This window comes from Coregonus clupeaformis, chromosome 31 (assembly GCF_020615455.1).
Source record: "Coregonus clupeaformis isolate EN_2021a chromosome 31, ASM2061545v1, whole genome shotgun sequence".
NCBI lineage: Eukaryota > Metazoa > Chordata > Actinopteri > Salmoniformes > Salmonidae > Coregonus > Coregonus clupeaformis.
The window spans coordinates 1,839,196-1,864,397 of record NC_059222.1 but is presented as its reverse complement, the minus strand read 5'-3'; the positions used below and the strand labels follow the sequence as shown (position 1 = coordinate 1,864,397).

General features: G+C 45.1%; 1 protein-coding gene across 3 annotated transcripts in view; it reads right to left on the bottom strand.

Annotated features, from left to right (window-relative positions):
* LOC121547191 overlaps positions 1–25,202 on the bottom strand; it is a 34,333-nt gene that overhangs the window by 4,072 nt on the left and 5,059 nt on the right. The window contains exons 6-16 of one of the 3 annotated variants that reach the window (XM_041858329.1): positions 22,729–22,800; positions 22,495–22,575; positions 22,043–22,195; positions 21,688–21,786; positions 16,662–16,770; positions 16,395–16,480; positions 14,532–14,636; positions 14,146–14,236; positions 13,862–13,908; positions 1,329–1,463; positions 146–559 (exon numbers count right to left, since the gene is read on the bottom strand). In XM_041858329.1, coding sequence (XP_041714263.1) covers positions 146–559; positions 1,329–1,463; positions 13,862–13,908; positions 14,146–14,236; positions 14,532–14,636; positions 16,395–16,480; positions 16,662–16,770; positions 21,688–21,786; positions 22,043–22,195; positions 22,495–22,575; positions 22,729–22,800 — 1,392 coding nt within the window. The remainder of the gene's footprint in view (positions 1–145; positions 560–1,328; positions 1,464–13,861; positions 13,909–14,145; positions 14,237–14,531; positions 14,637–16,394; positions 16,481–16,661; positions 16,771–21,687; positions 21,787–22,042; positions 22,196–22,494; positions 22,576–22,728; positions 22,801–25,202) is intronic. The other 2 variants (XM_041858330.1, XM_041858331.1) reach the window with 2 other exon arrangements.

Here is a 25,202-nt window from a genome sequence, read left to right as displayed (position 1 = left end):
ATAAGACCTAACATGTTTCAGTTGATTGGCGATCAGTAGCTAATTAGCTTGTAAAAAGCCTTTATTAGAATATGATTTAAAACTGAAATAAGAGATGAGATTAAATGAACTATACTGCACAACAAGTCCACATCAACCATCTTACCTTCTGTTCCTCCTTATGACCTCCTCCCAACACTTTTCTTGTAGAGTCATGACCCCCATCCTCCTCTCTTACCCGGGGAACAGAGGCCACACCACCATTTCCCACAACGGCCCAGTCACAACTCTGATGGAGCTTCAGGGCCTCCGCAGCAGTCTCCGCCTCTGTCCAGGAGTCGTCTCTGGAGGACTTGGTGGTGACATTGTGGCTCTTCTGGGCCCTGGTTGCATTGAGCCCATTGGAGTTTTGCTCCTGCCTCTCTGAATCTAGCTCCTGTAGAGCCTTAGCCAACCGTTGGGCTGGCAGCTGCTCCTGGCTCATCTCAAGAAGTGGTTCCTCCACAGAAACGCGTTGGGCAATCAGAGAGGACGGTAAGATGGCTTTGACGACTCTCGTCACCCTCACAGCAAAGTGGGCCTGAAGAAAAAAAATGAGATTTTCCCTGAGTGACTCATTCACATGTATAGGCCTGCATGTATGCATATGCAAGTAACTGCCAAAATAAAGGAAACAATTGAGTAAATGAGGGCTACAAAGTATAATGAAAGCAAGCGCTTCCACACAGGTGTGGTTACTGAGTTAATTAAGCAATTAACATCCCATCATGCTTAGGGTCATGAATAAAAATGCCCAGTTGCCCATTATTTTGGCTACCATGGCTAGAAGAAGAGATCTCAGTGACTTTGAAAGAGAGGTCTCAAAGGAGCATAGGGTGTTTAAAGTGTGTGTGTGTGTGTGTGTGTGTGTGTGTGTGTCTGTCAGTCAGTCAGTCAGTCAGTCAGTCTGTCTGTCTGTCTGTCTGTCTGTCTCAGTCACCAGATCTCAACCCAATTGACCACTTATGGGAGATTCTGGAGCGGCACCTGAGAGATAGTGTTTTCCACCACCATCAACAAAACACCAACTGATGGAATTTCGTGTGGAAGAATGATGTCGCATCCCTCCAATAGAGTTCCAAACAATTGTAGAACCTATTCCAAGGCACATTGAAGCTGTTCTGGCAGCTCGTGGAGGCCCAACGCCCTATTAAGACCCTTTATGTTGGTGTTTCCTTTATTTTGACAGTTACCTATACGTACATATATGTGTGCATATACAGTACAGTATGTATATATTCATACAATGTTGGATCATATAATAATATACATATGGAAATCCATTACACACTCATCCTCATAGAACCAACCTCTTCTTTCGGATCTGAACTTTGACACTGGGTTTGGGTCGTGAGATCGGGAATTGGCGGTTTCCTCCGACTGACTAGCCTTTCCTGATGTCTCCTCATCCTCTCTATCTGCTCCTCTTCACTCATCCTCCCCTTCTGAGGAAAAAGTGATGCTTTAGTACAACGTGTATGACTCCAATGCATAGAATGAATGGAAGTCATAGATGTCGTGTGTGAAAAAACAGACTGGTAGCAGGAAAGCTTGAGAATGCCAAGAGCAGTAATAGTGCCAATAGAACATCTACGATATTGTGTGTGTGTGTGTGTGTGTGCGTTTGGTTTTGCTCTCCTTGTGGGGACCATAAGTCCTCATAAGGATAGTAAAACAAGGAACATTTGGATAAGTGGGGACATTTTGCTCGTCCCCACAAGGAAAAAGGCTGTTTTAGGCTTAGGGGGTTGGTTTAGGGTTACATTTAGGGTTAGGGTTATAATTAGGGTTAGGGGTTAGGTTTAGGGTTAGGGTTAGGAGTTAGGGTTAGGTTTCAGCTCAGGTTTAGGGTTAGAGTTAGGGGTTAAGGGTTAGGTTTAGGCTCAGGTTTAGGGTTAAGATTAGGGTTATGTTTAGGGGTTAGGGAAAATAGGATTCTGAATGGGAATCAAGTGTTTGGTCCCCACAAGTATAGTAAAACAAACATGTGTGTTTGTGTGTGTGTGTGAGAGAGAGAGAGAGAGAGAGAGAGAGAGAGAGAGAGAGAGAGAGAGAGAGAGAGAGAGAGAGAGAGAGAGAGAGAGAGAGAGCTCAAAGACATTGCTCCTGCATTTTTAACAAAAAATATAGATTTAGAGTTAGATAAAGTAGGATTTTTTGGCAGGGACATATACAGGATGCTACCCTCCACAACATAACCTTTATTCCAAACCAAAACTCCAAACCTACAACCTGATTTTGGACGGAATTACCTGGAAAGCTTTCTACTACCAAGGATTACTATTCTCAAACTATACAGCAAATGCTCTGGAAAACAAACAGAAACCTGAAAACACCATCCAACCTGGAACTGAGTGAGTAATGTTTAGTATGAAGCTATTTTTCACTTTCAAAAACCAAGAAGAAAAATTCATTACAATGATATATTTTATATTATAAGGACTGAATTCTAAGGCTACCAAGCTTAAGCTTGCTACAAAGAGATACAATTTCAATTAGCACTGACGTGTGAAGTGAGAGGTGTCAAAGCCCTTGAGCCCAACAATGGCAGGAGAGTCGTACAGTCTACCCCAACTAGAGGCCTTAGAAGAGGCCTTAGAAGCACCCCCCACTGTTCAGAGGTCATTAAAATACAGTACCCTCTGAATGTAAAAAACGACAAGACACGAAAAGAGTACAAATTGAAACTTCTTTTGGGGAAGCACGAGACACTTTTTGCTGATTTGTATAAAAATGGGAACATAAGCAACCTTATCTTCCACACAGACCATCCCCTGGCATGGCACAGTGCTATACTAGCACACTACCCCTCTGTTAAGAGGGGGGTGTTAGCGACGGGTGGAAACTCAGGATACTGGACAACGAGGACTCTGAGTCGTCTAATATTAATCTCTATAAATCTGGAACCGTTTTGGTTCAAGGCAACACCAAACAGTTCCAGCTGGACTTTCACCTAATCAAAGAAATAGCTCAGCAGGAGAAGCTGTCCCTTGAGAAAGATACCCCTACCCCCGAGCGGGTCAGACCAGACCTCTTCATTAAATAACCCCACAGAGCAACCCCAAGCAGAAACTCAACTTCCCAGCACAGAGTACTACTCCCTCATTGAAATGAAGGATAAATTCACCCAGCTGGAGGTAAGGCAGGTGGAGCTGGAACAGCAGGTGAACACACTCCAGTCAGCACAGACCCAGACAACAGTCCAGCACAACAACACCCCCTTAACTAGACCTGGAGAGCTGCAGGTGGAGAGAGACATGTCTGCACTCTGGACTGTGGTGAGACAACATCAACAGGAGAAAGAGCAGGAGCAGGAGAAGAACAGAGCACTAGAGGAGAGGATCAGAGTGCTGGAGGAGAAGGTGAGAACGATGACGGGTGACATTGAACAACCCATTAGAGAACAGCCCACCTCAGATCCTGGCCAAAGTCTCGACACCGCAGCAGAACTGTAACGATCCCGGCAGTCTGAGTCGGGTCCTGTCTGGTGACTAGTTTTTCTGTTCGTGATCTCCAGTTTCCCGAGGGTTCGGGAACGCTCCGGGGAGCTCTCTTGATTTCCGCACCTGCATCCCATCAGCAATCTGCACACCTGGTCCTGATCATCACCCTTCTTAGGCTCTGGCCTAACATCCAGTCCCTGCCGGATCGTTAGCCATGAACAGTAGGTTTACCAGAGTATCAGTCTTAGAGCCTAGCGTTAGTTTTGTTGTTTTTGCACCTTGTTGGTTTGTTGCTTACTTACCCCCGTTTTGTTCCATCTGCAGTCACCCGTCCGGAACCTTCATCCAACCTCTGCCTGGTGGTCGGCGGCTGCCGACCCAGGATGGGATCAACCACTGCACCCCCAACAACTAATCAACGCCGCCCGCTCTGTTCCCTGGATTATTCAGCATCACTCTTGAATTTGTAATAAACACTCACCTTCGTTTCAACTTACCTTGTCCTGGTCTGCTTCTGGGTTCTGGCTTAGCAACTCGTGACAGAACGATCCGGCCAGTAATGAACCCAGCGGACCTGGACTCTGTTCGCCATGCCATTACCCATCAGGAGAAGATGTTGGGCCATCATAGCACGGTACTACAGGAGATCGCGTTGTCAGTTCGGAACCTTTCTACCGGTCTGACGGAGGTCCAGAACCAACGCAAGTTTCCGGTGGAGGATCCACTACCGGTTTCACCCATCTCGCCTGCCGCTTCTGGAGCTGTGTCCTTCCGTGAGCCCAAGGTTCCGACGCCGGATAAATATGAGGGGGAGCTGGGAAGATGCCGTTCCTTCCTTATGCAGTGTGGATTAGTGTTCGATCTACAGCCCTACTCTTATGCCACAGACAAGGCTAGGATAGCCTTTGTGATTGCGTTGCTGCGTGGTCGAGCGCTGGAGTGGGCTTCAGCCGTTTGGGAACGACAAGACCCCTGCATGGCTTCATACCAGGGGTTCACGGCCGAGATGAGGAAGCTCTTCGACCATTCCGTCCGAGGGGGGGGACGCAGCTAGGCGCCTGTTTTCGCTTCACCAAGGAACTCGCAGCGTGGCCGACTTCGTGATCGAGTTCAAGACGTTGGCTGTGGAGAGTGGGTGGAACGAGGAGTCTCTGCAAGCGGCCTTTTACCAGGGTCTGTCGGAGCAGCTCAAGGATGAGTTGATCTCCTATCCGGAGCCTAGTGACCTGGACAGCTTGGTAGCCTTGTCTATTCGGGTGGATAATCGAGTCCGAGAGCGAAGGAGGGAGAAGCAATGGGGTCCGTCCAATCGATCAGCTTCTCAGTTCCCAGTCGGGTCGGGTGGTGGACCAGAACACGTCGATCATTCTCCACCACAAAGGATTAGTGGAGAGGTCCTCTCTCCCGATTCTGAACCCATGCAAGTGGGGCGGCACGGGTTAACCAAGGAGGAGCGTCAACATAGACGTAAGACCAACTGCTGCCTCTACTGTGGTAGCTCGGGACATTACATCTCCACTTGTTCCCGGCGGTCGTCAAACTGCCCGGCTCGCTAAAGTTGGGAGGACTTTTAGCGAGCCAGTTTCAACCTCTCAGTACCTCTGTCAGACCCCGTTTCCCGGCTACCCTTGTGAACAGGAATCAGAGCTTAGCGATTAACGCTTTTCTCGATTCAGGTGCCGATGGAAGCTTTCTTGATGCCGAGTTGGTGGAACAGCTGGGGCTTTCCAAGGAGCAATTGCCGGAAGCCATTGAGGCGACCACTCTGAACGGCAGTAGTCTGGCACGTATCACGATGAGGACTGAACCGGTTAAGATGCGGTTGTCGGGGAATCATTCTGAGATGATTTCATTCTTCATTCTGCCGTCTTCCCATGTTCCTCTGGTCCTTGGATACCCCTGGCTGAAGGAACACAATCCCACGTTCGATTGGGTGACGGGCAAGGTAACGAGTTGGAGCCTTGATTGTCATGCTAACTGTCTCAAGACTGCCTGCCCCCATTCGGTTCCCAGTCAGGTGATTGAGGCTAAACCCCCAGATTTGTCCCTGGTTCCCGAGACATATCACGATTTGGGGGAAGTTTTCAGTAAGCAGAAGGCTCTGTCACTCCCTCCCCACCGACCATATGATTGTGCCATCAACCTGTTCCCTGGAGCTGTCTACCCCAAGGGAAGGTTATACAGTATCTCCCGACCTGAACGTGAGGCTTTGGAGACCTACATCAAGGAGTCCCTAGCTGCTGGTCTCGTTCGTCCCTCGTCATCACCCCTGGGGGCAGGATTCTTCTTTGTGGGTAAGAAGGATGGCTCTCTTCGACCGTGTATTGATTATCGGGGGGTTGAATGACATCACGGTCAAGAACAAGTATCCCCTGCCCTTGATGAGTTCTGCCTTCGACTCCTTACAGGGTGCTACGATGTTCACCAAGCTAGACCTACGCAATGTCGTATCACATGGTCCGGATCAGAGAGGGGGACGAGTGGTTGACGGGTTTCAATACACCGATGGGTCACTCGAGTATCAGGTGATGCCGTTTGGACTGACCAATGCTCCAGCGGTATTCCAGAGTATGGTGAACGACGTCCTGAGAGATATGATCGGTCTCTTTGTGTTTGTTTACCTGGATGACATTCTGATCTTCTCGAAGGAACCTTCCGACCACGTCCAGCATGTCCGGCAGGTTCTGCAGCGATTGTTGGAGAATCGCCTGTTCGTGAAGGCCGAGAAGTGCGAGTTTCACGCCCACACGACATCCTTTCTCGGGTACATCATCTCCAGGGGAGAGATTAGGATGGACCAGGAGAAGGTTAGAGCGGTTCTGGAATGGGCCCAGCCCGGTACGAGATTGCAGCTCCAGAGATTTTTGGGGTTTGCGAATTTCTACCGCAGATTCATCCGGGATTACAGCCGTGTGGCCGCTCCGTTAACTGCCTTGACTTCCAGTATCAGGACCTTCAAGTGGAATCCGGAGGCGGATCGAGCGTTTCTGGATTTGAAGAGGCGATTCACCAACGCACCGATTCTCTCTCAACCGGACACGGCCCGTCAGTTCGTCGTTGAAGTGGACGCGTCTGATGTGGGAGTTGGCGCCATCCTGTCGCAGCGATGCTCCACGGACAGTAAACTCCATCCCTGCGCCTACTACTCTCGTCGCCTTTCGCCTGCGGAGAGGAATTACGATGTGGGTAACCGGGAGCTTCTCGCGGTGAAACTTGCCTTGGAGGAGTGGCGCCACTGGTTGGAGGGGCGGAGCAACCGTTTATTGTTTGGACTGACCACAAGAATCTTGCTTACGTGCAATCGGCTAAACGTCTCAACTCCCGTCAGGCCAGGTGGGCGTTGTTTTTCGGACGATTCAAGTTTTCCCTGACGTTCCGACCTGGATCTAAGAACGGCAAGGCGGACGCCTTGTCCCGGATGTTCTCCAAGACGGAGGAGAGTGGGTCCAAGACCGAGACAATTCTCCCCCGGAACTGCGTCGTGGGAGCAGTTATGTGGAAGATTGAGGAGGAGGTGCTGGCGGCCCTTCGGACTCAGCCCGGTCCCGGTAACGGTCCACCCGGTCGGTTGTTTGTGCCTGAGTCGGTTCGTCCTGCTGTCCTCAAATGGTCCCACGCCAGCAAGATGGCTTGTCACCCTGGCGTGGCTCGGACAATGGCGTTTCTTCGCAGACGTTTTTGGTGGCCTGCCATGGCCGAGGATACTCGGGGTTTTGTTGCTGCCTGTCCAGTGTGTGCGCAGAATAAGAGTACCAATCGGCCCAGCTCTGGACTACTTCACCCCCTTCCTATTCCCCGGCGACCATGGTCGCATCTGGCCCTGGACTTCGTCACTGGGTTGCCCGCTTCTGAGGGGAACACGGTCGTTCTGACTATCGTGGACAGATTCAGCAAGTTCGCCCACTTTGTGCCAATTGCCAAGCTTCCCTCTGCCTCGGAGACGTCCGAGATCCTGGTTAGGGAGGTTTTCAGGGTCCACGGTTTGCCCAGTGATATCGTTTCCGACCGTGGCCCTCAGTTTACCTCTGCTGTCTGGAAGTCCTTCTGTTTGGCCATTGGAGCTACAGTCAGTCTCACATCTGGTTTTCACCCCCAATCCAATGGTCAGGCGGAGAGAGCCAACCAGAAGATGGAATCCACGCTACGCTGTCTGGTCTCTTCCAACCCCACCTCCTGGGTCTCTCAGTTGCCTTGGGTTGAGTATGCCCACAATACTCTCCCTACATCTGCCACTGGGATGTCTCCCTTCCAGTGCCTGTATGGCTACCAACCTCCCCTGTTCCCTTCTCAGGAGAAGGAGCTCTCAGTGCCTTCTGTTCAGGCCCATATTCGTCGTTGCCACCGGACCTGGCATCGGGCCAGAAAGGCACTCCTTAGAGTTTCGGACCGGTATCAGCTCCAGGCGAATCGTCGCCGGATCCCCGCTCCCACCTATACCATCGGAGATAGGGTTTGGTTGGCCACACGGGATCTTCCGTTACGGACTGAGTCTAGGAAGTTGTTACTGAAGTTCATTGGTCCGTTTGTGGTGGAGAAGGTGATCAATCCAGTGGCAGTTCGACTCAAACTACCGAGGACGCTCAGAGTCCATCCCACCTTTCATGTCTCCTGCCTCAAGCCTGTTTTCCTCAGTCCTCTGTTGCCTCCTCCGCCTCCTCCTCCTCCTCCTCGGATGATCGGAGGTGGTCCTGCCTACACGGTGCGTCGCATCATGGATTCCAGACGGCGGGGCCGGGGTTTCCAGTATCTCGTGGACTGGGAGGGGTATGGTCCTGAAGAGAGGAGTTGGATTCCGCGGCGACAGGTCCTAGATGCTGACCTCATCAGTGACTTCTACCGCCTCCATCCTGGCGCTCCGGGAGTCCGCCCGGTGGCGTTCGTCGGAGGGGGGTACTGTAACGATCCCGGCAGTCTGAGTCGGGTCCTGTCTGGTGACTAGTTTTTCTGTTCGTGATCTCCAGTTTCCCGAGGGTTCGGGAACGCTCCGGGGAGCTCTCTTGATTTCCGCACCTGCATCCCATCAGCAATCTGCACACCTGGTCCTGATCATCACCCTTCTTAGGCTCTGGCCTAACATCCAGTCCCTGCCGGATCGTTAGCCATGAACAGTAGGTTTACCAGAGTATCAGTCTTAGAGCCTAGCGTTAGTTTTGTTGTTTTTGCACCTTGTTGGTTTGTTGCTTACTTACCCCCGTTTTGTTCCATCTGCAGTCACCCGTCCGGAACCTTCATCCAACCTCTGCCTGGTGGTCGGCGGCTGCCGACCCAGGATGGGATCAACCACTGCACCCCCAACAACTAATCAACGCCGCCCGCTCTGTTCCCTGGATTATTCAGCATCACTCTTGAATTTGTAATAAACACTCACCTTCGTTTCAACTTACCTTGTCCTGGTCTGCTTCTGGGTTCTGGCTTAGCAACTCGTGACAAGAACAGTACACCCTAGACCCTGACCATAGCCTCGACATCACACCCAGACAAACAAATGAAGAACCCCAAGCCCTGGGGACCCCAACCCCTCTGAGCAACCCCCCAGTCAGACACCCTGATAGCCCTCATGACGACCCCCCCACACCCACTGAGGACATACACAAGCCACAGATTGTACTCCTTATGGACTCAAACGGGAAATACATACAAGAAAATAAACTTTTTCCAAAACACACAGTGTCTAAACTCTGGTGTCCAAATACCCAGCGCGCCCTAAACCTTCTGTCTAAGGACCGACTAGGATCACCCAGCCACATAATAATACACACCGGCACAAACGACCTGAGAACACAGCAGGAAAGGGTGGCCACATCACTCAAGGGCGTGATAGAAAAAGCTTCTTCTACTTTCCCCAACGCACAAGTGGTTATCTCAACCCTGTTACCACGAAAAGACTTCCACCCTGCTACCATACAGCGGGTAAACGCAAGTATTTCCCGTGACTGTGCATCAAAACCAAATGTCTTCCTGGCCCACCACTCCACCCTGGACGTGAACAGCCTTTACGACCAGGTCCACCTATACAAGGCAGCAGTGCCCACCTTCGCCCGGACCCTAAAGGATATCGCCCTCAACCGCAGACCCAACACCTCACACAGGAGCAACAGATCAACAGACACCCCGCCCAGACCAGCGAGACACTCTCCCAGACCTGCGGGACCCCCCAGGACCTACACATAGAGGACCCCCGCAGAGAGGACCTACATCCAGACCACAGCACCATCAACCACATCTACACCCCCCACCCCAACCAATTAACTCCCCCCCAAGTCAACCATGCCCACACCCCATTTAGGCCCCCTCAGATCAGACCTATGTACACCTATAGCTCATCTCTTGGCAGTAGTACTGTAGACTACTTTATCACTGACCTCAACCCAGAGTCTCTCAGAGCGTTCACAGTCAGCCCACTGACACCCCAATCAGACCACAGCAAAATCACAGTCTACTTGAACAGAGCAATACTCAATCATGAGGCATCAAAGCCAAAAGAACTGAATAATATTAAGAAATGCTATAGATGGAAGGAAAGTAGTGTTGAAACCTACCAAAAAACAATTAGGAAACAACAAATTCAATCCATTCTAGACAACTTCCTGGACAAAACGTTCCACTGTAATAGTGAAGGTGTAAACTTGGCAGTAGAAAACCTAAACAGTATATTTGACCTCTCAGCTTCCCTATCAAATCTAAAAATCTCTAACAGAAAACCAAAGAAAAGTAATAACAGTGATAAATGGTTTGATGAAGAATGCAAAAACCTAAGAAAGAAATTGAGAAACCTATCCAACCAAAAACATAGAGACCCAGAAAACCTGAGCCTACGCCTTCACTATGGTGAATCACTAAAACAATACAGAAATACACTACGGAAAAAGAAGGAACAGCATGTCAGAAATCAGCTCAATGTAATTGAAGAATCCATAGACTCTAACCACTTCTGGGAAAATTGGAAAACACTAAACAAACAACAACACGAAGAGCTATCTATCCAAAACGGAGATGTATGGGTAAACCACTTCTCCAATCTTTTTGGCCCTATAACAGAGAACAAACAGCAAAAAAATATACATGATCAAATGCAAATCTTAGAATCAACTATTAAAGACTACCAGAACCCACTGGATTCTCCAATTACATTGAATGAACTACAGGATAAAATACAAACCCTCCAACCCAAAAAGTCCTGTGGTGTTGATGGTATCCTCAATGAAATGATAAAATATACAGACCACAAATTTCAATTAGCTATACTTAAACTCTTTAACATCATCCTTAGCTCTGGCATCTTCCCCAACATCTGGAACCAAGGACTGATCACCCCAATCCACAAAAGTGGAGACAAATTTGACCCCAATAACTACCGTGGGATATGCGTCAACAGCAACCTTGGGAAAATCCTCTGCATTATCATTAACAGCAGACTAGTTCATTTCCTCAGTGAAAACAATGTACTGAGCAAATGTCAAATTGGCTTTTTACCAAATTACCGTACGACAGACCACGTATTCACCCTGCACACCCTAATTGACAAACAAACAAACCAAAACAAAGGCAAAGTCTTCTCATGCTTTGTTGATTTCAAAAAAGCTTTTGACTCAATTTGGCATGAGGGTCTGCTATACAAATTGATGGAAAGTGGGGTTGGGGAAAAACATACGACATTATAAAATCCATGTACACAAACAACAAGTGTGCGGTTAAAATTGGCAAAAACCACACACATTTCTTTCCACAGGGCCGTGGGGTGAAACAGGGATGCAGTTTAAGCCCCACCCTCTTCAACATATATATCAACGAATTGGCGAGGGCACTAGAACAGTCTGCAGCACCCGGCCTCACCCTACTAGAATCTGAAGTCAAATGTCTTCTGTTTGCTGACGATCTGGTGCTTCTGTCACCAACCAAGGAGGGCCTACAGCAGCACCTAGATCTTCTGCACAGATTCTGTCAGACCTGGGCCCTGACAGTAAATCTCAGTAAGACAAAAATAATGGTGTTCCAAAAAGGTCCAGTTGCCAGGACCACAAATACAAATTCCATCTAGACACCGTTGCCCTAGAGCACACAAAAAACTATACATACCTCGGCCTAAACATCAGCGCCACAGGTAACTTCCACAAAGCTGTGAACGATCTGAGAGACAAGGCAAGAAGGGCCTTCTATGCCATCAAAAGGAACATAAAATTTGACATACCAATTAGGATCTGGCTAAAAATACTTGAATCAGTTATAGAACCCATTGCCCTTTATGGTTCTGAGGTCTGGGGTCCGCTCACCAACCAAGAATTCACAAAATGGGACAAACACCAAATTGAGACTCTGCATGCAGAATTCTGCAAAAACATCCTCCGTGTACAACGTAAAACACCTAATAATGCATGCAGAGCAGAATTAGGCCAATACCCGCTAATTATCAAAATCCAGAAAAGAGCTGTTAAATTCTATAACCACTTAAAAGGAAGCGATTCCCAAACCTTCCATAACAAAGCCATCACCTACAGAGAGATGAACTTGGAGAAGAGTCCCCTAAGTAAGCTTGTCCTGGGGCTCTGTTCACAAACACAAACAGACCCCACACAGCCCCAGGACAACAACAACAACAACACAACTAGACCCAACCAAATCATGAGAAAACAAAAAGAGAATTACTTGACACATTGGAAAGAACAAACAAAAAAACAGAGCAAACTAGAATGCTATTTGGCCCTAAACAGAGAGTACACAGTGGCAGAATACTTGACCACTGTGACTGACCCAAACTTAAGGAAAGCTTTGACTATGTACAGACTCAGTGAGCATAGCCTTGCTATTGAGAAAGGCCGCCGTAGGCAGACCTGGCTCTCAAGAGAAGACAGGCTATGTGCACACTGCCCACAAAATGAGGTGGAAACTGAGCTGCACTTCCTAACCTCCTGCCAAATGTATGACCATATTAGAGACACATATTTCCCTCAGATTACAGCGATCCACAAAGAATTCGAAAACAAACCCAATTTTGATAAACTCCCTTATCTACTGGGTGAAAAACCACAGTGTGCCATCACAGCTGCAAGATTTGTGACCTGTTGCCACAAGAAAAGGGCAACCAGTGAAGAACAAACACCATTGTAAATACAACCCATATTTATGTTTATATATTTTCCCATTTGTACTATAACTATTTGCACATTGTTACAACACTGTATATATACATAATATGACATTTGAAATGTCTTTATTCTTTTGAAACTTCTGAGTGTAATGTTTACTGTTAATATTTATTGTTTATTTCACTTTTGTTTACTATCTACTTCACTTGCTTTGGCAATGTTAACACACGTTTCCCATGCCAATAAAGCCCTTAAATTGAAATTGAAATTGAATTGAGAGAGAGAGAGAGAGAGAGAGAGAGAGAGAGAGAGAGAGAGAGAGAGAGAGAGAGAGAGAGAGAGAGAGAGATAATTTCTTGACACATAGGAAATAATTAACCAAAAATAGAGCAAACAGGAATTCTATTTAGCCCTAAACAGAGAGTACACAGTGGCAGAATACCTGACCAGAGTGACTGACCCAAAATTAAGGACAGCTTTGACTATGTACAGACTCAGTGAGCATAGCCTTGCTATTGAGAGAGGCCACCATAGGCAGACCTGGCTCTCAAGAGAAGACAGGTTATGTGCACACTGCCCACAAAATGAGGTGGAAACTGAGCTACACTTAGAGACACATACAGTATTTCCCTCAGATTATACAGACCCACAAAGATTTGAAAACAAATCAAATGTTGATAAACTCCCATATCTATTAGGTGACATACCACAGTGTGCCATCACAGCAGCAAGATGTGTGACCTGTTGCCACAAGAAAATGGCAACCAGTGAAGAACAAACACCATTGTAAATACAACCCATATTTATGTTTATTTATTTTCCCTTTTGTACTTTAACTATTTGCACATCGTTATAGCACTGTACATAGCCATAATATGAAATGCCTCTATTCCTTTGAAACATTTGTTGTAGTTTGTTGTAAACAGTAATGTTTACTGTTCATTTTTGATAGTTTATTTCACTTTTGTTTATTATCTATTTCACTTGATTTGGCAATGTAAACATACGTTTCCCATGTCAATAAAGCCCTTTGAATTGAATTTAAATTGAGAGAGAGAAAAAGGGAGAAGTGGTTGGGTGTAAATACAGCGAGAACCACAGAGCTATGTGTCTCTGTTTCCCTCTGTTGACTGTCAGAGATATTGAAACACGCCCTAATTGTAAGGAATCAGATGAGAAGCTAAACAGTTGAATTTGGCTTTGATTGAAAGAAAATATCATAAAAAAAAAATCTGTCAGTTATTTGTATTCTATCAAGTGATTTACATTTTAACAAGGTGCAGATGGTGGAGACGTAGATGAATTAGACAATTGTACCTTATTTGTGGGATCTGGTATGGACCATCTTGAACTAGACTGAGATTCTGTGGATGACAGAGATAGAGCGAGAGAAGGAAAATGAGTGTACAAGAAAGAGCAATTGATAACGTGACGAAAACCTGACAAGGACAATACAGTACAGTGTAACACCATCAGAAGGAACGTTTGCTATAGTTATACCATACCGGTATTTCCTCAACTCTGGAAATCGATGATCCATAGGTGGTTAATGTACATGATCGTCATAGACATAGTCAAAAACTCCATATCATACTAGCTACCTGATGTCTCTCTCTGTGTTCTGTCACCGTGGGTATCAGACTGTCTGTTTCCTCTTCTGTCCAGTGGATATACTGGGTCACTGTAGATGCCCTGGAGGACATACAGAACATACACAGAGATCATGGATGCAACAGAGATATTTACTGTGTCATTGTTGAGGATTCAAAGTGGTATTATCAGCATGGTTGCGTCCTGATTCTCTACCCTTCTCCCAAAGTGTGCGCTTGCACACTACCTGTCATGGATTTGAAAACATTGCATTGGTGTAAGCATTGGCTGGAGGGAGTTTCCACTATTGCTAAATCAATTATAGGGAGTGAAAGTGCACGCTTTGAGAAAAGGGTAGAGAATCAGAATGCAACCTACTGTGTCTCTCAATACTCACCTCATAGTTCGGATCTATCCACACATGCCCCTGGTCTCTTCCCTGATTGGTGTCTTGGAGCTCCTGAGGTAAAGGGGGGCGGGTCGGAGGCTCTGATTCAACTCCCTAACAAAATCATACCCATTATTAACCAATCAATGCTTATTGGTTCATTACACCGAACAGCACCCTTATAAGAACATTGTCTTACAGTGAGGGAAAAAAGTATTTAATCTCCTGCTGATTTTGTATGTTTGCCCACTGACAAAGAAATGATCAGTCTATAATTTTATTGGTAGGTTTAATTGAACAGTGAGAGACAGAATAACAACAAAAAAATCTAGAAAAACGCATGTCAGAAATGTTATAAATTGATTTGCATTTTATTGAGGGAAATAAGTATTTGACCCCCTCTCAATCAGAAAGATTTCTGGCTCCCAGGTGTCTTTTATACAGGTAACGAGCTGAGATTAGGAGCACACTCTTAAAGGGAGTTCTCCTAATCTCAGTTTGTTACCTGTATAAAAGACACCTGTCCACAGAAGCAATCAATCAATCAGATTCCAAACTTTCCACCATGGCCAAGACCAAAGAGCTCTCCAAGGATGTCAGGGTCAAGATTGTAGACCTACACAAGGCTGGAATGGGCTACAAGACCATCGCCAAGCAGCTTGGTGAGAAGGTGACAACAGTTGGTGCGATTATTCGCAAATGGAAGAAACACAAAAGAGCTGTCAATCTCCCTTGGCCTGTGGCTCCATGCAAGATCTCACCTCGTGGAGTTGCAACGGTGAGGAATCAGCCCAGAACTACACGGGAGGATCTTGTCAATTATCTCAAGGCAGCTGGGACCATAGTCACCAAGAAAACAATTGGTAACACACTACGCCGTGAAGGACTGAAATCCTGCAGCGCCCGCAAGGTCCCCCTGCTCAAGAAAGCACATATACAGGGCCGTCTGAAGTTTGCCAATGAACATCTGAATGATTCAGAGGAGAACTGCGTGAAAGTGTTGTGGTCAGATGAGACCAAAATTGAGCTCTTTGGCATCAACTCAACTCGCCATGTTTGGAGGAGGAGGAATGCTGCCTATGACCCCAAGAACACCATCCCCGCCGTCAAATATGGAGGTGGAAACGTTATGCTTTGGAGGTGTTTTTCTGCTAAGGGGACAGGACAACTTCACCGCATCAAAGGGACGATGGACAGGGCCATGTACCATCAAATCTTGGGTGAGAACCTCCTTCCCTCAGCCAGGGCATTGAAAATGGGTCGTGGATGGGTATTCCAGCATGACAATGACCCAAAACACACGGCCAAGGCAACAAAGGAGTGGCTCAAGAAGAAGCACATTAAGGTCCTGGAGTGGTCTCCAGACCTTAATCCCATAGAAAATCTGTGGAGGGAGCTGAAGGTTCGAGTTGCCAAAAGTCAGCCTCAAAACCTTAATGACTTGGAGAAGATCTGGAAAGAGGAGTGGGACAAAATCCCTCCTGAGATGTGTGCAAACCTCGTGATTGCCAACAAGGGTTTTTCCACCAAGTACTAAGTCATGTTTAGCAGAGGGTTCAAATACTTATTTCCCTCATTAAAATGGAAATCAATTTATAACATTTTTGACATGCGTCTTTCAGGATTATTTTGTTGTTATTCTGTCTCTCACTGTTGAAATAAACCTACCATTAAAAGTATAGACTGATCATGTCTTTGTCAGTGGGCAAATGTACAAAATCAGCAGGGGATCAAAAACTTTTTTTCCTCACTCTATATGCCTTTTCCAATATCTCTTTGGATATATGACAGCATGCAGGGAACCCACTCTGAATTCGTATGATTCCACAGCACTATGGTAACCTACTAGGTCACTGGTATTGGTAGTCATACCATTGGCAATCCACTCGGCATCCTCTCTGTTGAAGATCCAGGTGTCCCCGGGTGGGAGGATGACTTCTGGAATACTCCTTTGGGAGCTTAGAAAAGACACACAAGTGAAGAGAATAAGTTGCTACAAGAGCCATACTGTATACTGTATCTCTCTATATATCTGCCTCTGGTTGCTCCCTTTCTCAATGTGGGCAATCCATATTAATTCCTAAGCCTAAGCAATATGAGCAAATGATCAGACAAAGTATGAGTGTTTCCGACAGTTACCTGTGTGCCTCTGCAAGCCCAGCAGGACTCGGAAGTGATCCCTGTTTACCCTGAGTCCAGAGAGGATGTCCTCCATCATCCACAGCTCTCTCTGGGCCTGGGACTGCTCCTGAGGAGGGACGGGGGACAGGGGATGGGGGACAGGGGACAGGGGACAGGGGACAGGGGGTCATTTAAAGGCCAAATCACAAAACAGGTCTTTCAGTTGATTTGGTCATTCAACTTTGAACATGGCAAGCTTGCCCCTATCTATTTTATTTCCAACTGAGCTCAAGTTAGCAGTGGCTTTTGAAACAAAACAAAACCGTGGATGACAGTCTCTCCTGGTCCCATAGATTTCCCATAGGTTTATGGAAGAATGGAAGTCTATCAAAGTGAAGATATCCTTTAACGTTTTATTTGGTCTCCCCAAACACCCATTGAAACACCTAAGTCCTGGAACAACATTTAGGCTAGTTTCATACCCTCAGCATATTATCAGATAGTGTGCTCAGAACAGGAGCTACGCAGTCCTTTATCTAAAGGAGGAGTTCTTGGCTGATTCATGTGATTTAGACTGCATTTTGTGATGACATTGATCTTGCAGGTTTGACAAGCACCTTTATAAGGGCTTTGATTGATAACCATGTTTTAGGGATGGTGAGAGCCAGAGGCAGATGTGGCAGACCTTTACAATGCTGAAGCGTTTTCTGTATTATATTATTGCCCTATTAACGCGTACTGTGCAGTGCCTTCAGAAAGTATTCTCGCCCCCTTGACTTTTTCCACATTTTGTTGTGTTACAGCCTGAATTTAAAATGGATTAAATTGAGATTTGGTGTCACTGGCCTACACACAATTTCCCATAATGTCAAAGTGGAACTATGTTTTTAGAAATTTTTACAAATTAATAAAAAATAAAAACCTGAAATGTCTTGAGTCAATAAGTATTCAACCCCCTTTGTTATGGCAAGACTAGATAATTATGAAGTATTGTGTGTAGATGGGTGAGAAAAATATATATTTAATCAATTTTGAATTCAGGCTCTAACACAACAAAATGTGGAATAAGTCGAGGGGTATGAATCTTTTCTGAAGGCACTGTATTTGTTTTAAGATATTGATAACATGGACCATCACAGTATTTTATGACATTTTTTTGGACAAGTGGGGTTATCGTAAACAATGTGTAAAAATGATTTTGAATCTGGCCTTATAAAGATATAAGGTATATAAGGTAATGCCAAATTTCAGTCTGAATGAAGTATGCTTTCAAGTGATTGAAATGCATCTGACTGGTATTGGAATGTTCAGAAAAGCAGAAGGAAGATAATCAGGCAATCATTGTGTATTTCATATTTCTTAGAACAGAAGATCAATACATTTTCCCCAATCATTCTGTGCAGTTTTATCACAGTCCCTACTAACGAGTTCTGTGTGACTTCTGAGCGTTGCAGAGGGAAACAGAAGAAACATACTGTATATATGTTCCTGAGATTCATCAAATAAAATAAAATACAATTGTATTTGTCACATGCGCCAAATACAACAGGTGTAGTAGACCTTACAGTGAAATGCTTACTTACAAGCCCTTAACCAACAATGTAGTTTTAAGAAAAATAAGTGTTGAGTAAAAATAGATAAAAAACTAAATTAAAAACATAAAATAAATATTGTAAATAAATATATATATATATATATATAAAAAAATAATAATAATTAAGAACAGAAGTAAAATAATAGTAGCGAGGCTATGTGCAGGAGGTACCAGTACAGAGTCAATGTGCGGGGGCACAGGTTAGTCGAGGTAATTGAGGTAATATGTACATGTAGGTAGAGTTAAAGTGACTATGCATAGATAATAAACAGAGAGTGGCACCAGCGTAAAAGAGGGGGTGGGTGGGGTGGGGTCGTTGGGGGGACAAGGCAAATAGTCTGGGTAGCCATGATTAGCTGTGCAGGAGTCTTATGGCTTGAGGGTAGAAGCTATGAAGAAGCCTTTTGGACCTAGACTGGGCGCTCCGGTACCGCTTGCCGTGCGGTAGTAGAGAACAGTCTATGACTAGGGTGACTGGAGTCTTTGACAATTGTTAGGGCCTTCCTCTGACACCGCCTGGTATAGATGTCCTGGATGGCAGGAGGCTTGGCCCCAGTGATGTACTGGGCCGTACGCACTACCCTCTGTAGTGCCTTGTGGTCGGAGGCGGAGCAGTTGCCATACCAGGCAGTGATGCAACCAGTCAGGATGCTCTCGATGGTGCAGCTGTATAACTTTTTAAGGATCTGAGGACCCATGCCAAATCTTTTCAGTCTCCTGAGGGGGAATAGGCTTTGTCGTGCCCTCTTCACGACTGTCTTGGTGTGTTTGGACCATGATAGTTTGTTGGTGATGTGGACACCAAAGAACTTGAAGCTCTCAACCTGTTCCACTACAGCCCTGTCGATGAGAATGGGGGCGTGCTCAGTCCTCTTTTTTTCCCTGTAGTCCACAATCATCTCCTTTGTCTTGATAACGTTGAGGGAGAGGTTGTTATCCTGGCAACACACGGCCAGGTCTCTGACCTCCTCTCTATAGGCTGTCTCATCATTGTCAGTGATCAGGCCTTCCACTGTTGTGTCGTCTGCAAACTTAAAGATGGTGTTGGAGTCGTGCCTGGCCATGCAGTCATGGGTGAACAGGGAGTACAGGAGGTGACTGAGAAAGCACCCCTGAGGGGCCCTCATGTTGGCAGATGTGTTGTTACCGACCCTTACCACCTGGGGGGCGGCTTGTCAGGAAGTCCAGGATCCAGTTGCAGAGGGAGGTGTTTAGTCCCAGAGTCCTTAGCTTAGTGATGAACTTTGAGGGCACTATGGTGTTGAACGCTGAGCTGTAGTCAATGAATAGCATTCTCACGTAGGTGTTCCCTTTGTCCAGGTGGGAAAGGGCCGTGTGGAGTGCAATAAAGATTGAATCATCTGTGGATCTGTTGGGGCAGTATGCAAATTGGAGTGGGGTTTCTAGGGTTTCTGGGACAATGGTGTTGATTTGAGCCATGACCAGCCTTTCAAAGCACTTCATGGCTACAGGCGTGAGTGCTACAGGTTTGGAGTCATTTAAGCAGGTTATCTTAGTGTTCTTGGGCACAGGGACTATGGTGGTCTGCTTGAAACATGTTGGTATTACAGACTCAGTCCGGGACAGGTTGAAAATGTCAATGAAGAGACTTGCAAGTTGGTCAGTGCATGCTCGGAGTACACGTCCTGGTAATCCATCTGGCCCTACGGCCTTGTGAATGTTGACCTGTTTAAAGGTCTTACTCACATTGGCTATGGAGAGCGTGATAACACAGTCGTCCAGAACAGCTGATGCTCTCATGTATGCTTCAGTGTTGCTTGCCTCGAAGCGAGCATAGAAGTAATTTAGCTCGTCTGGTAGGCTCATGTCACTGGGCAGCTCACGGCTGTGCTTCCCTTTGTAGTCTGTAATAGTTTGTAAGCCCTGCCACATCCGTCGAGCATCGGAGCCGGTGTAGTACGATTCAATCTTAGTCCTATATTGACGCTTTGCCTGTTTGATGGTTCGTCGGAGGGCATAACGGGATTTCTTAAATGCTTCCGAGTTAGAGTCCCACTCCTTGAAAGTGGCAGCTCTACCCTTTAGCTCAGTGCGGATGTTGCCTGTAATCCATGGCTTCTGGTTGGAGTATGTACACACGGTCACTGTGGGGACGACGTCATCGATGCACTTATTGATGAAGCCGTGACTGATGTGGTGTACTCCTCAATGCCATCGGAAGAATCCTTGAACATATTCCAGTCTGTGCTGGCAAAACAGTCCTGTAGCTTAGCATCTGCATCATCTGACCACTTCTTTATTGACCGAGTCACTGGTGCTTCCTGCTTTAGTTTTTGCTTGTAAGCTGGGATCAGGAGGATATACTTATGGTCAGATTTGCCAAATGGAGGGCGAGGGAGAGCTTTGTACGCGTCTCTGTGTGTGGAGTAAATGTGGCTAGACTTTTATTTTCTCTGGTTGCACATTTAACATGCTGGTAGAAATGAGGTAAAACGGATGTAAGTTTCCCTGCATTAAAGTCCCCGGCCACTAGGAGCGCTGCCTCTGGATGAGCGTTTTCCTGTTTGCTTATGGCCTTATACAGCTCTTTGAGTGTGGTCTTAGTGCCAGCATCGGTTTGTGGTGGTAAATAGACAGCTACGGAAAATATTGATGAAAACTCTCTTGGTAAATAGTGTGGTCTACAGCTTATCATGAGATACTCTACCTCAGGCGAGCAAAACCTCGAGACTTCCTTAATATTAGATTTCGTACACCAGCTGTTGTTTACAAATATACACAGACCGCCACCCCTTGTCTTACCGGAGGCGGCTGTTCTATCTTGCCGATGCAGCGTAAATCCCGCCAGCTGTATGTTATCCATGTCGTCATTCAGCCACGACTCGGTGAAACATAAGATATTACAGTTTTTAATGTCCCGTTGGTAGGATATTCGTGATCGTAGCTCATCTATTTTGTTATCCAATGATTGTACATTGGCTAATAGGAATGATGGTAGAGGCAGATTACCCATTCGCCATCGGATCCTTAAAAGGCACCCCGACCTACGTCGCCGATATCTCAGTCTCTTTTTTTGGGGCCTTGTCGGGTGTCTGAAGTAAATCCTTCGCGTCCGACTCGTTAATGAAAAAATCTTCTTCCAGTACAAGGTGAGTAATCGCTGTCCTGATATCCAGAAGCTATTTTCGGTCATAAGAGACGGTGGCAGAAACATTGTGTACAAAATAAGTTACAAATAACGCAAAAAAACACACAATAGCACAATTGGTTAGGAGCCCGTAAAACGGCAGCTATCTCCTCTGGCGCCATTGTATGCCCCTGTTCTGCCCCTGCTAGGAATATATCTTACGTGAAACTGACCATTATAGGTATGGGAAACATTTTATGAGTTGCAGTGTACTAAATTCAATTCAAGAACATTGTATTAAAATAAATGTTGTGAGAGCACAAGATAATCTGTGAAGTGTGATAAAACTGAGGAGTCTATACCTGTGGCATCCCGAAATTACAGACGTGCTGGAGGTGTGAGCGGAACACAGACAGCTCACTCTCCATCCTCTCATACTGGCTCCACAATCTCTCCATTTCCTGTACCGAAAAGTAAACAAATATGTTTTAATTAGGGGTTAAGAATTTAAGTTTAGGTTCATAATATGGTCTTCCTGATATGGATATCAATTCGATTTTTCATTTAACACTAATATATCATACAATCATAAACAATTAGTAAAAAAAAAAAAAAGTTACAGAGCCATTGGCATTGTTACAATGTCCCTTCCATTACACTGCAGAATGTATCCTTTTTGACAGAGCAAGTCATGGTTAATGATCCTATGTTATGCACCAATGAGACGTCACACATCCTTGCTCGGATAGTGACCAGTTCTTCCTGGAGCAAAGCCTTCTGGGTGAGCGCTCCTTCCTGTCCTTTGAGTCCTTCGCTCCTCCACTCATCCAGTTGCAGCCTGGTCATCTCTAAGGCGCGCTGGACACTGTACTATAAGAGAGGGAGAGATGGGAAGGGTGAAAAAGTTTGAACAATACAATGTACACCATTGTAAGATGGAAAAGGATTGGGAAAATGTTTTAATTGTAGAAGCTTCCAAAGGTTGAAGTTTGCGGTGCTACAAATGGAACATTTCACCAGATTAAGCCATTGACTGTACAGTAAATAAAGTCTAGGCAAAGTCTGTGTGAAGTGTTGAGTGAACAACACTATACATGAATGTTGTCTAGTAGAAAAATGACAACAATGTGAAGGCTATTGAAAGGAAACTGTAAGCTGAAGGTACTGACCTTGTCAACTTGTAGCTGGGCCAGCTCTAGAGAAAGAGACTGGAGAAGCTTGTCGCACCCACACAGTCTAGTCAGCACAGCCTAACAGAATAAAAAAACACAGTTAAACAATCAAACACAGTTCAATTAGTGAAACAAATCTGATAGAAAACAGTGAAACAATAAGAAGGATATATTGGATAATAAGATAATAAGGACTACATTTAATTAAAGGGCACAAATACAAGCTCTTACATCTGCTCCACTCTCAAGAGGTCTGATGTGTGGTGGAGTCTCTCTGTCTTTGAACAGCTCAGACTTGGCAGGCTGTAAGCAGAGAGTTCATGACAGCTCATGATCTAACCACTCTGATTTTCATACTGAATTTGATAAACTTCCTTCTATAACTCAAATGAAATCCCAAATCGCCCCTGGTATCACGAATGAGTTCTTTGTGAATAATGGAATGTATGCGTGTACATTAGAAAGAAAGTGTACTGAAACGCGCTCCAGACCAGCTTGAAAAAAAGGGAATCAGGTGCTCGACTGAGAGACTTGAAAATCCTAAAACATTCCTTACCCCAGTACACTTCCTGGGCTAAGGAATATTTTTGTATGTGTGTACATGTTTGTGTTTCGAATCAGTTTTCTTGAGTGAGTGTTACACAAAACGCCTCAATATTTTTGAGACAAGATATATAAATATGTCTTTAAGTTAAATTATTATGATATGAGTTTGCCCATGAACTCTACAGTCGTTGATACATGCTTTATAGCGCATGAAAAAACAAAGAGTTTATATAGTTACTGTCATTATTCTACTTGGCGGAAAAGCAATTGTGTTGAAATATAACCTTTGACCTCAACATAGTGTAGTAGGCAGTTATTTTCATAATCATCAACATCACATTGATTTGAACATACGGAAGCTTCAACAGCCTCACGTTGCCAATACTGTAGCTACATGAAATAAACAACAACAGAAAACACATTAATGTCAAACAATGTATTTGAAAAACAGAGATTGAAAAACGTGACAAATGCAGAACACAAAGGCTATCACTACACAAGACAATTTACAGTTATTGGACTCACTCGCCAGTAGCTAAACAACAAACAGGATGGACAAACAGACAGACATAACTGTAAACAGACAGACGTTGTGAGGAGTATGTGTTAGTAGTGTTTCCTTAAATATGTGGACGTCAAATGCCATTATATGAATAACTTATCAGTAGTGTAGTTACTATGTTACAAGTCTATGGTATATTGTAATATGAAGTGCTACAGACAAAACACAATATTAAGACATAACAACATAAAAAGCTAGTCAAACACAGACCAAAGACAGACAGGTTGTACCATAAGTGTCGGTAGCAGACAGACAGACATATGGCTGTGATGGTGATGGTGGTGGTGGTGGTGGAGGTGTGGGGGGTGAGGAGCATGGGGAACTCTTGATGATGAGGGCAAAGGGGGCAATAAGTCTGTTTGCCCCCCTGTGGAGTAGCTCTGAAGAGAGAAACAGGGCAAAAAATATATACGATACAGTACGTAATTAAGAAAATATATGTATATATATATATATATATTATATATACATATACAGTAAGAGTAAAAAGTTTGGACACACCTACTCATTCAAGGGTTTTTCTTAATTTTTACCATTTTCTACATTGTAGAATAATAGTGAAGACATCAAAACTATGAAATAACACATATGGAATCATGTAGTAATCAAAAAAAGTGTTAAACAAATCAAAATATATTTTATATTTAAGATTCTTCAAATAGCCACCCTTTGCCTTGATGACAGCTTTGCACACTCTTGGCATTCTCTCAACCAGCTTCATGAGGTAGTCACCTGGAAAGCATTTCAATTAACAGGTGTGCCTTCTTAAAAGTTAATTTATGGAATTTCTTTCCTTCTTAATGTGTTTGAGCCAATCAGTTGTGTTGGGACAAGGTAGGGGGGTATACAGAAAACAGCCCTATTTGGTAAAAGGCCAAGTCCATATTATGGCAAGAACAGCTCAAATAAGCAAAGAGAAATGACAGTCCATCATTACTTTAACACATGAAGGTCAGTCAATACGGAACATTTCAAGAAGTTTCTTCAAGTGCCGTCGCAAAAACCATCAAGTTCTATGATGAAACTGACACTCATGAGGACCCCCACAGGAATGGAAGACCCAAAGTTTCCTCTGCTGCAGAGGATAAGTTCATTAGAGTTACCAGCCTCAGAAATTGCAGCCCAAATAGAGTTCAAGTAACAGACACATCTCAAGATCAACTGTTCAGATGGGACTGTGTGAATCAGGCCTTCATGGTCGAATTGCTGCAAAGAAACCACTACTAGGACATCAATAAGAAGAAGAGACCTGGTTGTGTAAGGGCTATTTTACCAAGAAGGAGAGTGATGGAGTGCTGCATCAGATGACCTGGCCTCCACAATCCCCCGACCTCAACACAATTGAGATGGTTTGGGATGAGTCAGACCGCAGATTGAAGGAAAGGCAGTCAACAAGTGCTCAGCATATGTGGGAACTCCTTCAAGGCTGTTGGAAAAGCATTCCAGGTGAAGCTGGTTGAGAGAATTTCAAGAGTGTGCAAAGCTCTCATCAAGGTAAAGGGTGTCTATTTGAAGAATCTCAAACATAAAATATATTTCGATTTTTGTTTTGTTTAACACTTTTTTGTTTACTACATGATTCCATATGTGTTATTTC